Genomic DNA, 13,427 nt, shown 5'->3' with positions numbered 1-13,427 from the left:
AGACATTCAAAATAATAGAGCTGATTTTTTGGATCCTTATTCTTTGGCTAACCAAATATTGTTAAATGGATTTAACCCTGGAAATATTCTTAAACACTCGGCCTGGTACATTATTGGATTGTTCTCTTTGCTGTTAATTCTATTTTGTGTTATAATTATAGGATGGCGAGTCTTCGGAACAAGAATGCAGAAACTCGATAGAGTGAACCACCGCCTGATTTTTAAGAAAAAAAGGGAAGAATCAACAAATGGGACTTACTCAAACTAAAAAGTTTTTTCTCAGCAAGAGAAACAATAAGAAGTAAATAGGGAGCCTACATCCCGGGAACAAATTTTTACTCCTCACACTTCAGATAGAGCCCTAATATCCAGAGTATACAAAGAACTCAAAAAATTAAACAATAAGAAAACAAACAACCCAATCAACAAATGGACCAAGACCTGAACAGACACTTCTCAGAGGAGGACATACAATCAATCAACAAGTACATGAAAGAATGTTCACCACCTCTAGCAGTCAGAGAAATGCAAATCAAAACCACCCTAAGATATCATCTCACTCCAGTAAGATTGGCAGCCATTATGAAGTCAAACAACAACAATTGCTGGCGAGGATATGGGGAAAAGGGTACACTTGTACATTGTTGGTGGGACTGCAAATTGTTGCAGCCAATTTGGAAAGCAGTATGGAGATTCCTTGGAAAGCTGGGAATGGAACCACCATTTGACCCAGCTATTCCCCTTCTCGGACTATTCCCTAAAGACCTTAAAAGAGCATACTATATTGATACTGCTACGTCGATGTTCATAGCAGCACAGTTCACAATAGCTAGACTATGGAACCAACCTAGATGCCCTGCAATAGATGAATGGATTAAAAAAATGTGGCATTTATACACAATGGAGTATTACTCTGCACTAAAAAAATGACAAAATCCTGGCATTTGCAGGGAAATGGATGGCATTAGAGCAGATTATGCGAAGTGAAGCTAGCCAAGCCCTAAAAAACAAATGCCAAATGTCTTCTTTGATATAAGGAGAGCAATTAAGAACAGAGCAGGGAAGAAGAGCATGAGAAGAAGTTTAACATTAAACAAGGATGAGAGGTGGGAGGGAAAGGGAGAGAGAAGGGAAATTGCATGGAAATGGAAGGAGACCCTCATTGTTATACAAAATTACATATAAGAGGAAGTGAGGGGAAAGGGAAAAAAAAGCAAGGGAGAGAAATGAATTATAGTAGATGGGGTAGAGAGAGAAAATGGGAGGAGAGGGAAGGGGAGGAGGGATAATAGAAGATAGGAATGGCAGCAGAATACAAAAGACACTAGTATGGCAATATGTAAAAACGTGGATGTGTAACTGATGTGATTCAGCAATCTGTATACGGGGTAAAAATCGGAGTTCATAACCTGTTTGAATCAAGTGTATGAAAGATGATATGTCAAGAACTATGTAATGTTTTGAACAACTAATAATAAAAAGAAGAAGAAAAGGGAGGAATATGTGGGAAGCCATTCTTGCACGTGATTGGGCATCTCCCTGATTGGGTGTGAGTCGTTCTGGCTAAACTGTGTCGGAACTAATCCCCACCCTTTCTAGGTGCGAGAGCCCATCCTTGTGGGGGTGTGACTGACCATTGACCCTGAGACCAATCACTGACCCTGACCTTGGAATGCTGTCCCCCTCCACCTTCATTGGATGGAATTTTCCCCTGAATTTCTTGTTCCCCAATAAAGGCCACTCTCTGGCGTGCCCTGCCTCTCTCCTACTAGTCTGTAAACCTGGCTGCCCCACTGGGTGGCTCGAGGCAGGAGCCAGAGGGGAGAGCCGTTTCAGACCTGGTCAAAGAAAAAGGTAATTTGAATTTATGTGTGTTTATTTTGATCTCACTAGTTAACTTCTATGCTTCGAACCTCTAGTATGAAGCTAGCGTGCTGGTGGTGAGGCTGGTGAGCTGGGAAGATATAAGTATATATTTTTATTTTTTGATTTGCATTTCTCTAACTGCTAGTGATGATGAATAGTTTTTGATACAATTGTTGATTGATTGTACATCATTTTCTGAGAAATGTCTGTTTAGGTCCTTGGCCCATTTATTGATTGGGTTATTTATTTTTTTAGTGTTTAACTTTTTGAGTTCTTTATATACCCTAGAAATTAGTGCTCTATCTGATGTGTGAGGGGTAAAGATTTGCTCTCAAGATGTACGCTCTTTGGGGCTGGGGATGTGGCTCAAGCAGTAGCGCGCTCGCCTGGCATGCGTGCGGCCCGGGTTCGATCCTCAGCACCACATACCAACAAAAATGTTGTGTCCGCCGAGAACTAAAAAATAAATATTAAAAAAATTCTCTCTCTCTCTCTGTCTCCTCTCTCACTCTCTCTTTAAAAAAAAAAAAAAAAAGATGTACGCTCTTTATTCACCTCACAGGTGTTTCTTTTGCTGAGAAGAACTTTTTAGTTTGAGTCCATTCCATTTATTGATTCTTGATTTTTATTCTTGCGCCAAAGAAGTCTTATTAAGGAAGTTGGGGCCTAATTCCTTATGATGAAGATTAGGGGCTACTTTTTCTTCTATTAGTTTTCCGGCGGACACAACATCTTTGTTTGTATATGGTGCTGAGGATCGAACCTGGGCCGCACGCATGCCAGGCGAGCGTGCTACCGCTTGAGCCACATCCCCAGCTCTAGGGTCTCTGCTTTTATTCCTAAGTCATTGATTCATTTTTAGTTGAGTTTTGTGCATGGTAAGAGATAGGGGTTTAATTTCATTTTGCATATGGATTTCCAGTTTTCCCAGCATCATTTGTTGAAGAGGCTATGTTTTCTCCTATGCATATTTTTGGCACTGTTGTCTAATATAAGATAATTGTAATTTTGTACCATTGCACCCACCTGTTATTAAACTGAGGAAGTATATTATAATAAATTCTAAAGCTTGATGATAAATGGAATAAGAAAAATAAATTGGTGTTAAATTGAAAATGGAAGCAAGACAAAGGATTAATATCCCCTCCCCCCCAAGCTGGGAAGATATAAGTATATATTTTTATGTCTATATAAAGGGAAATGTTAAAAAAATTATTGAAATAAGCTGGGTGTGTAATCCCAGAGGTTCAGGAGGCTGAGGCAGTAGAATTGTGACTTCAAAGCCAGCCTCAGCAACAGCAAGGCGCTAAGCAACTTGGTAAGAGCCTGTCTCTAAATAAAATACAAAATAGGGCTGGAAATATGGGGTAGTGGTTGAGTGCCCCTGAGTTCAATCTCTAGTAACCCCCACCCCCCAAAAAAATATTCAAATAAAGAAAAATTTAAGGTTCTGAAGGATAGGGGGAGGATTTGGTAATGGTAGTGTTAGGGTGAATAAAGTTGAGAAAGTCATAAATGTTTTCATTTTACCATGAAAAGCCAGGAAAATAGGGTTTCTAGTGGATCTTTTCTATCTTTATAGCAGTGCATTTGGTAAAGTCATGTGCCAAGTAAGAGAGGATGGGTATAGAGGGAGTGAAGGTTTGCAATAGGTTGGAAGCATCAGAGATTTATTGAAAAGAAGTATAGTACCAAGTGCAGAGAGAAACTAGTTGATTTCTTATTATGAAATAATAGCTATTTATATTGCAAAAACAATTCGAAGAACCAACATAGTTTATAAGTATGGTTGTTTGAATTGGCGTGAATTTTGTAGTTTTGGTTTTTTTTTTTTTTAGTTGTAGATGGACACAATATCTTTATTTATTTATTTTTATATAGTGCTGAGGTTCTAACCCAGTGCCTCATATATTCAGTGCAGGCCCTCTACCACTGAGCCCCAGCCCCAGCCCTGAATTTTGTATTTTTATGTATATAAAATAAATTAATATTCATATACATTAGCCCTATTATAGTGTTCAAGAATTTTATAAGTGGTTTCAAGTTATCTTATTGTTATTATTAATTTAGGTACCTGGGATTGTGGTAGGGCTTTGTGCATGCGAGGCAAGTATTCTACCAACCGAGAGTTATATCTCAGCCCCCCAGACCTTTTTTTATTTTCAGAAGGGTCTAGGTTACTTAGCCCTAGCTGGCCTCAGTCTCCTGAGTGGATGGAATTATAGGGGTGTACCACCATATACAACCTCAACCCTTTTTTTGACTCAGGATCTCCTGAAGTTGCCCATGCTAGCTTTGACTTGTGATCCTCCTGCCTTAGCCTCCGGAGTAGCTGGAATTACAGGAGTGTGTCAAGTTATTTTTTTCTCTTAGGAACAAATACAAATAGTGCCTTTAAATCTTCTGAACACCAATAGAATCATATTAGAAATACTGTGTAATTAATTAATGTGAACTAGGCATCATATGATATATATCTAAAGGGACCATCTTTTCTGCTTAAAATTGATATATATACATACATTATTTTATATACTATACAATATTGTCATATATAATTTTATATATACAATTATTATTATTACTTTTTGTGGTAGTAGGGATTGGACCCAGGACTTTGTGCATGCGAGGCCAAGCATTCTATCAATTGAGCTATATCCTCAGCCTCTTCCCTACATACAGGCTATTTCTGTTCTTTTAAGCTATAATTTCCTTGAGAGTAGGATCTAGGGTTTACACTTATTTTTTCCCAGCTCCCATCCTTTGTTACGTGGTTGCATAAATGTGAATAGTTTTTAATTTAATGATTGACAGAATGTGTTATATGCTCTTTTTTAAAAAATATTTTTTTTAGTTGTTGATAGACCTTTATTATGTATTTATATGTGGTGCTGAGAATTGAACCCAGTGCATCACACATGTCAGGCATATGTGCTACCACTGAGCCCCATCCCCAGCTGTATGCTTTAATTCTCAAAAAAGAACCTAAGTTTTCCATCTCATGATTTAACATATATTAATTTTTTTTCTGATATAGAAAAATCCAGTTTCTGTCCTAAAGGAATTATCAGCGATGAAGTCTCGCTATCAATCTTTATATGCACGTTTTAAACCAGTTGTTGTTGAGCAGAAAGAGACTAAGAGCCGAATTTATGCTACTTTGAATAAGACTATGACCATGATAGAAGAACTACAAAAGCAAACAGATCTGGAGGTAATGCTTTCAGTTGACAAGTTGGATTTGTATAATTTTAGCTGTGAATGTTGTTTTAAGAGATAAATAAATCGCTTAGTAATTTGGATTTTAAAATTTAGCAGCTAGTTTGAACTGTAGATATAAATGAGATTATTTATTTATGTATTTATTTTTCTTCTTTCTTTCTTGGTGCTGGACCAAACTCAAGGTATTACGAAATTGAGATTTTTTTTTTTTTTCGGGGAAGTACTGGGTATTTAATTTGGGACAGTTTACCACTGATCTATATTCCCAACCCTTTTTATTTTTTATTTTTATTTATTTATTTATTTAAAATATCTTTATTAGTTGTTGATGAATTTTTAAATTTTATTTATTTATGGGTCTGTGGTGCTAAGAATTGAACCCAGTGCCTCACACATGTCAGGCAAACGCTCTATCTCTGAGCCACAGTCTCAGACCTTATTTTTTATTTTGAGAAAGGGTCTCACTAAGTTGCTTAGGGCCTTGTTAATTTGCTAAGGACCTCACCAAATTGCTGAGGCTGGTGATCCTCCTGCCTCAGCCTCCCAAATCTCTGGGATTATAGGCATGTGCCATTGTACCTGGTGAGATTTTCTTGATACCCTGAGTATGAAGTGTAATTGCTCTTATGTCCTTGTATCTTAAAATAAGACATGAATGTGACATGGTTAATGAAGAGGTATGCTCTTTTGTATTACTTAACCATGTGAAAGAGAGAACTTACTCAATAGTTTATTGGATGCACCCTCTCTGCTGGTCCTTATAAAAAGTAATAAGACTTAGAAGACAGAAAACATTAATATCAGTGACTGTTTTTTTTTTCTCTGACTACTAAGTATCAAAACCATGCTAGACAAGTGCTCTGGCACTGAAAAGTCCCAGCCCTCTTTTTTTTCCTTTTAATTCTGCTTTCCTTCAATTATGTTGTCAGGCATGGGTGGACCAAACTTCTATTTCCCTTTTCATTTTCTCATTCCATTCCTCATCCCCATCTCATTTAGTATAGGAATCTTTGTAATTGGGAGTCTCTATCACTGATGTAGTCTTCAGATACCTTAGAATAGAAAAAAGGATATGAGCTGCTAATCTAGGGACTAAGACAATTGAAGGATTTGGCATCATTTTCCTTTACTATCAAAGAAAATTGGGAGTTTAGAAAGAAAATGTAGGCTATTTATAGAAGAAATCAAGGTGTAGAACTAAATTATATGGGTGAAGGATGTCCTATAAATTTTTATCTCAGGTGCTAATTGGTAATGGCTACTTAACATGGTGTATTATACTATATCTGGGAATGGCAGAAAATAGTCTATGTGGTGGGTATGTGAACAAAGTGGGGCTGCCTGCGCTGTATTCATCTGCTAGCTCTGTACTAAATTATATTTCAATTATGGGCTAGTAGCCAGAGTAATTTTCACAGGTTAATAACCCAGTAAATTTGGTCCAGAATTCTTTTTAAAATTTATATTTTTAGTGCTGAGACAGAATTTCCTATCAATGGTAGTAAATGATATTCTGGAAAGACTTGTTAGTTCTCAGTGAATCTGTAACTGTTTGGGTTGCAGTAAGGCATATGATTTTATCCATGTGAATATTTTGGAGTTCGTCAGTCACACCAGCTATTTGTGTAGCTTCTGTTGGACATCTAGGCTGACCAAGAGCCATTATGTGGCTGTATAAATGTAAACAATTACATGAAATTGAAAATTCAAGTTACTCACCTCTCAATTGGACAGTACAGATATAGAATATTTTCAGCATCATGGAAAGTTTTATTGGACAGCAGTGCCCTAGAGATTCTGATTCTGAAGGTCTTGGGTGCTCCAGATTTAGCAGTCTCTCTAGAGATGACCTATATAATGAAGCAGATTTGTAACTATTTGAGTGATTCAAGTTGTATCTCCTATTATTTCCCCATATAACCCTTTGTTTCATGCAGACTGTTTGGTGCTTTGTGAAAATTCTACATAACTTCCTTTGTTTTCCTTCTTCTAGCTTTTGCTCTTGCTTCTTCCTGCTTTTGGTAGATAGTGTTGGCTGGCTGTTATCATCTATTTCCTTCCAATATATCAGAGTATAGATTTTCTTGGGATTCATGTCATTCCTCAGAGATGCATGACTGCGTTGAAGTTGGTCCTATCCTTAGATCTAGGGACGTATTTGATTGGAAAGGCGAGTGGATTTTCCTTTTAGTCACATAGGTTCAGGAATGGGCTTATATCCCAATGATGTGAGGAGGGCAAGTTTGGAAGTAGGTAATTAGGAAGTTTCTTCATTGGAAAAAATCTTGAGGACTTCCTCAAGATGGTTAAGTTATCAAATTAAGTCAGCTTTGAAGTCTTTCTTTCTTCAGAACTTATTTTGCAATGATAATATATTTTATAGTTTATCTATTTTGAAATGTTTATTATTTGCAGTTAAATACATTTTAATTATTCTTCCAAGTTTAGCCCATGCCTCTCATTTCTCTGAGAAAATTTTGAGACTATTTTTATTCACATCTCCTTTTCAAAATACTTTTAGAATGTGACATACAGTCATGATTTATTTGGTTTTCTTTAGTTCTAAAATTGTTGGATTTCTTGGTCATCATTCTTTGTATTGCAATTTCTCTGGAATCTCAAACATCATAATAACTTGTATGTAGATAATGAAATATTTGTTTTTTTCCCCTGTCTTCTTAAAATTGGTGATTACATGCATTGTATAAACTTTTGTGGAGGGGCTGGGGTTGTAGTTCAGCAGTAGAGTATTCTCCTAGTATGTGCGAGGCCCTGGGTTCAATCCTTAGCACCACATAAAAAGAAATAAATAAAGGTATTGTGTCCAACTACAATTAAAAAATAAATATTTAAAAAATAAATAAACTTTTGTTGCTATAAAATTTTTTGATATGATGAAGCAGAGTTTAACAGTCTTTGAAGATTTTTGAAATAAAAATTTTGTCATTTGTTTTCTAGCTGTCACCACTGACTGAAGAAGAGAAAACTGTGACAGAGCAATTAAAATCTCACATAACAGACTCATGAAGAAATGGACTTGCAAAAGGAAACTAAGGAAGAGATCCTTTCCAGAGAAATTTAGGAAGATGTTTTGTTAACACTTTGATTGGAGGTGGGGCCTGGTAAAGGAGAGGAGGTTTGGCTTGAGTGACAGGATAGTGATGTCTTTAATATGAGTGGAAATATAAGAGCAGATATTATCTATATAAAATTTAGCCCCCACGCTCCCCCCAAAAAGAAAAGTGGAATGGAAGATTTAAATATATATTTATAAATATATTCAGTTTTCTTTTCTTTTCTTTTTTTTTTTTGGTGATGCTGGGGTTTGAACCCAGGGCTTTGTGCATGTGAGGCAGGCACTCTACCAACTGAGCTATATCTCCAGCCCAATATACTTAGTTTTGCATTTTTAACTCAAGGAAGTCCCTTAACACTATTTTGGACCGTTTTTTTTTTTTTTTTTAATATAGTTGAGATAATGTAGATATTCTGCCTTGTCATAAAATAATGTTTATGTATATTTCAGGCAGTCAGTGTGTGAATGAGTATGATTTAGAAATTAAAGAATAAGCAACATATTGTTTTTATATATATTTTATATATATATTTATATAAAACTTACATGTTAAAAAAAATTTTAGTTGTAGATGGACACAGTATCTTTATTTATTTTTATGTGGTGCTGAGGATTGAACCCAGTACCTCACATGTTTGAGGCTAGTGCTCTACCACTGAGCCACAACCCCAGCCCAAAAACCTCCATTTTTTGAAATGTTGATTATAGATTGGAATCATTATTGATGAGACCATTAATATATGATGTATAATCTCATTAAACCTAATTAATGTAATAAGTTGGCTTTTCTGTGAAAGCCTCACTTTTTTTTTCCTATTCCTTCTGCCTGCTAATGTTGAACAACATGAGCTTTTCTGCAAATACTGTGTTAGACTATTCCTGTGGTATTTCAACAATTCCTTTGTTTTCCCTCATCTTATGTTTCTTACTGTTTTTTGTTTGTTTTTGCAGCAGTGAAGATTGAACCCAGGACCTCATACATCCTATATCCCTAACCTGAACTACATCTGTAACCCTGAAATTGTTCATTTTGTATGAAAGAAAGCCAGGTGTAGTTTTGCATGCCTATAATCTCAGCTAACCAGAGACTGAGGCAGGAGGATTTCGAGTTCAAGGATAGCCTGGGCAACATAGCAAGACCCTGTTTCAGTAAAAAAAAAAAAAAAAAAAGTAGATGTATCTGATATTTGCCAGTTTTGTATGTGTAAGCCAAATTCCTTACTTATTTTCAAACAACTATTGGCAACAAGTAATTGTCCAAAGTAGGGACAGGACTGGGAAAGCAGTGGTAGAGTGCTTGTCTAGCATGTGGGAAGACCTGGGTTTGATCCCCAGCACCAGAAAAACAAACAAACAAAAAACCAAAATAGGGACAGATTAAAAAAAAAAAAAATTGTGGCTGGGAGCGCTGGCACACATCTATAATCCCACAGGCTCGGAGAGGAGGCAGGAGGATTGCGAGTTCAAAGCCAGCCTCAGCAAAAAGCGAGGCACTAAACAACTCAGTGAGATCCTGTCTCTAAATAAAAATAAAAATAAAAAAAACAGGGCTGGGATATGGCTCAGTGGTCAAGTCCCCCTGAGTTCAATCCCTCGGACCCCCCCCCCAAAAAAAAAATTGTGGGATAGAAGGTATAGCCCAGTGGTGGTGCATATACTTACCATGTGTGAGGCTCTGGGTTTATCCTTAATAAATACATATGTATATCTGGCTAGTAGTAGGTGAATAGGAAAATAAATCATGGTATATCTATATAATACGATTATTGAATAGTCAAGAAATTATTATGGAAATGCTGAAGGTATGCCAAATTGGGGAGAAAAGAAGCAGGTACTGCAGTTTTATAGTTAATATTGGACTTTGGGGGCTGGGGCTGTAGCTCAGTTGGTGAGCTCTTGCTTAGCATGTGTGAGGCACTGGGTTTGATCCTCAGCATCACATATAAATAAATAAATAAAAGTAAAGAAAAAAAAAAGATTGGGCTTTGGAGTCACATCTGAGTACAGTAGTTAACCCTTTTAGCTTCAGTTTTGTTTTCCTTGGTTTTAGTTAACTGTGGTCAACTGCAGTCCAAAAATAATAACTGTCAAATTCTGGATATAAAAAATTTGTAAGTTTTAAGTTTCACATTATTCTGGCTCATGTGATAAATCATGTGCCATCCTACTGCATCCCTTTGTCGTGTGTATTCACATTGTATAAACTACCTGTCTTAGTCATTCAATAGCCATCTGGGTTATCAGATTGAATATTCTGATCACACATTTGTATTAGGGTTCTCCAAAGAGAGAACCAACAGGATATGCATATAGATGTACAGAGGAGATTTCTTAGGATAATTGACTCATGATGTGCGGTGTCTGAGAAGTTTTATATTAGGCTATCTAAAAACCAGAGAAGCTGGTTTAACTCCTAAAAGGCTAAAAGTCTGGGAACCGAGAGGTAGAGAGTTTCTGGGGTAAGTTCTGAACTCCAGAGGTCAAAAAGCTTGGAATTGTGATATCCAAGTCAGGAGAAGAGTCTATCCCAGTTCTTGGGTACAGGGACTAATTCACTTTCTGTATTTGTCTATCTTGGTCTCCAGCCAGTAGGATGGTGCTCATCTACAATGAAGGAAGATCTTCACTTTGTTCACCCAGACTCACATGCTAATCTCTTATGAAAACACCCTTAATCTATATGTATTCCTTAATCCAGTCAAGTTGCCTAAAATTAACTATCAAAGCGGTGATGCAATGCATCAGGACATAGGAAAAAATAGTATATATAGAATTTGGTATTATCTGTAATTTGAGGCATCCACCTTGGCAGGGAGGATGACTATTGTACTAGATTTTTAAATTCTAGCTGTGACCCTGACCAAATCAATTAACTTTTCAGTGTGAGACTAGTTGGAAGGATAATAAGATATTAAAAAATTTAACCATAAGTTTTGGTACTGTATTTAGTAAGCCTTAAATAAATTGTGTGTGGGTGTTTATAATAAAAGCTAGGCATTGAAAATGCTGGGGAAAATGCAAAAATGTATGGAAGGTATCTGCAGGTTATAGAATTATACTTTTATATTATATGATTTTAAAATTCATTGTCAGCATTTTCCAATTAACAATTTAAAACAGCTAACAAACAGGTTGGGAGAATAGCTGCATTAAAATTGTCTGGTCTATTTTTAATATTTTAATTTTTTTAATTACAGAGAAAAGTTATACCTTAGTATCAGGTATTAATTTTCTTCAGAATTCAGGCAATTAATGTTATCTCATCTTGTCATGGAATGACTCTGGGTTCTGATGTTAATCCGTGGTGTTCAAGAAACAGTAGTATCATAAAGAGGTCATAACGAATTCTTTTTAGTATTGGTGGTTTTGCTTACAGTCCAGGAAAAAAACTAGATTATGCTGCTTTTCTTCTATGATTTCCTTTATAGTTGTTTTCTAAATGGTAGTTTTGACCCTCTGTGGGAAGCCTTTCTCGAACGTGATTGGGCACCTCCCTGATTGGGTGTGAGGTGTTCTGGCTAAACTATTTAGGAACTAATCCCCATCCTCTCTAGGTGCGGGAGCCCATCCGTGTGAGGGTGTGACTGACCATTGACCCTGAGACCAATCACTGACCCTGACTTTGGAATGCCGTCCCCCTTGACCTTCATTGGAAGGAATTTTACCCTGAATTTCTTGTTCCCCAATAAAAGGCCATGCCCTGGCGTGCTCTTTTTCTCTCTCTCCTGCTAGTTTGTGTAAACCTCGCTGCTCCACGGGGTGGCGGGTGTCGAGAGGCAGGAGCCAGAGGGGAGAGCTGTCTCACACCTGGTCAAAGAAAAAAGGTAAATTGAGTTTGTGTGTTTATTTTGATATCACTAGTTTACTTCTATGCTTTGAACCTTGTTAAGGTCTGTAAACAAGTCAAAATAACACCTGGTATTTTGCCAGGGGAATGTTAGAGTTTGTAAACAAGTCTGGATGGTGCCTGGCAAAATGCCAGAGGGAGTGGTTTGAGAAGTGACAAAAGTGAGCCATAAAGTGTGGAGATTCCTTATTGGTTGACTGATGTATCTAGTTTATGCTAATTAAGATAAGCTGTGCAAAATGTATAAATACCTCTGTTGTCCTACAATAAACGGCTCCTACTCCTGCTGTATCAAAGTACAGAAGTTGTTCGTCACCTCCCCCCCCCCCCCCCCCCCCCCCCCCGGTTTATTCTGCTGCAGCCGGACTGCGGCAGAACCTCTTGTATGAAGACAGCGTGCTGTGCTGGTCCTGTGGTGGAACCCTCAGTCTCCTTAAAATTGTTCTTGCTGCATTTCTCTCTCTCTCCCTCCCTCTCATATATATTTTAACCTTTGGTTTTAATACTGTACTAGGGATTGAATCTAGGACCTCAGGCATGCTTAGACAATCATTCTACCACTGAACTACATCCCCAGTTTTTTTTTTTGTAGACAGTGTCTCCCTTACTTTTCTCGGCAGGTCTCAAATTTGTGGTCCTCCTGCTTTAGCTTCCCAAGTAGCTGAGATTACTGGTGTCTGCCAATATGCCCTGCTTCAATATATTTTTTCCTTTCCCAAGCCTCAAGCCTCTGTGGATGACTCCTAAATATAACTTCTGCTTGCTCTATATTCATACTGCCAATAAATTCTCTCCCCGAAGATTCAAATTGAAGATGTTCAGAATGCTTATTATTTTGTTAATGGCCACTCTTCTGTTAGCTGAAATTGAAATCTGTACAGCTAAGATTATCTTCTTAGTCAACAAAGCCTACAGTTCTTTTTCTGAATTGTTCATAATATCCAACTTCCACTTTATCTTCATTCTTTTTTTAAATTTATTTTTTAGTTGTATACAATACCTTTACTTTGTTTATTTATTTATTTCAAATATTTTTAAAGTTGTTGATGGATCTTTATTTTAAGTGTTTGTATGTGGTGCTGAGAATCGAACTCAGTGCCTCACAAATGCTAGGCAAGCGCTCTACCACTGAGCCACAACCCCAGCCCTGTTTATTTATTTTTATGTGGTGCTGAGGATTGAACCCAGGTCCTCACAAATGCTAGGCAAGTGCTCTACCGCTGAGCCACAACCCCAGCCCTTTATCTTCATTCTTACTATGCTAATTTAGATATCATTTCTCATCTAGATTATACTTTTCTCCTATGTGACTATAGTGTTTTTATATATGTTATAAGTAATAAATGTTTAACATTAAAAGTATAAAAATGTCTGTTCTCCAAAAATAATGTACAATTTCTTCAACCATTTCTACAT

The 13,427-nt window shown here is 36.9% G+C and overlaps 1 protein-coding gene across 8 annotated transcripts in view; it reads left to right on the top strand.

Moving 5' to 3' along the window:
• Nucleotides 1-12,307, top strand: part of Ska2 (spindle and kinetochore associated complex subunit 2) — a 41,587-nt gene extending 29,280 nt beyond the window's left edge. For 4 of the 8 annotated variants that reach the window (XM_078042334.1, XM_078042337.1, XM_078042335.1 and 1 more), the window contains one exon: nt 162-1,750. In XM_078042334.1, the coding sequence (XP_077898460.1) occupies nt 162-206 (45 nt within the window). In that variant the 3' untranslated portion in view covers nt 207-1,750. Of the gene's footprint in view, nt 1-161; nt 1,859-4,903; nt 5,081-8,046 lie in introns of those variants that run through there. The other 4 variants (XM_005321565.5, XM_013356997.4, XM_078042333.1 and 1 more) reach the window with 2 other exon arrangements.
• Nucleotides 12,308-13,427: the final 1,120 nt, after the last annotated feature.

This window comes from Ictidomys tridecemlineatus, chromosome 3, assembly GCF_052094955.1.
Source record: "Ictidomys tridecemlineatus isolate mIctTri1 chromosome 3, mIctTri1.hap1, whole genome shotgun sequence".
NCBI classification, from domain to species: domain Eukaryota; kingdom Metazoa; phylum Chordata; class Mammalia; order Rodentia; family Sciuridae; genus Ictidomys; species Ictidomys tridecemlineatus.
The sequence above is the reverse complement of the archived record's forward strand: the minus strand, read 5'-3'. Positions and strand labels throughout refer to the sequence as shown.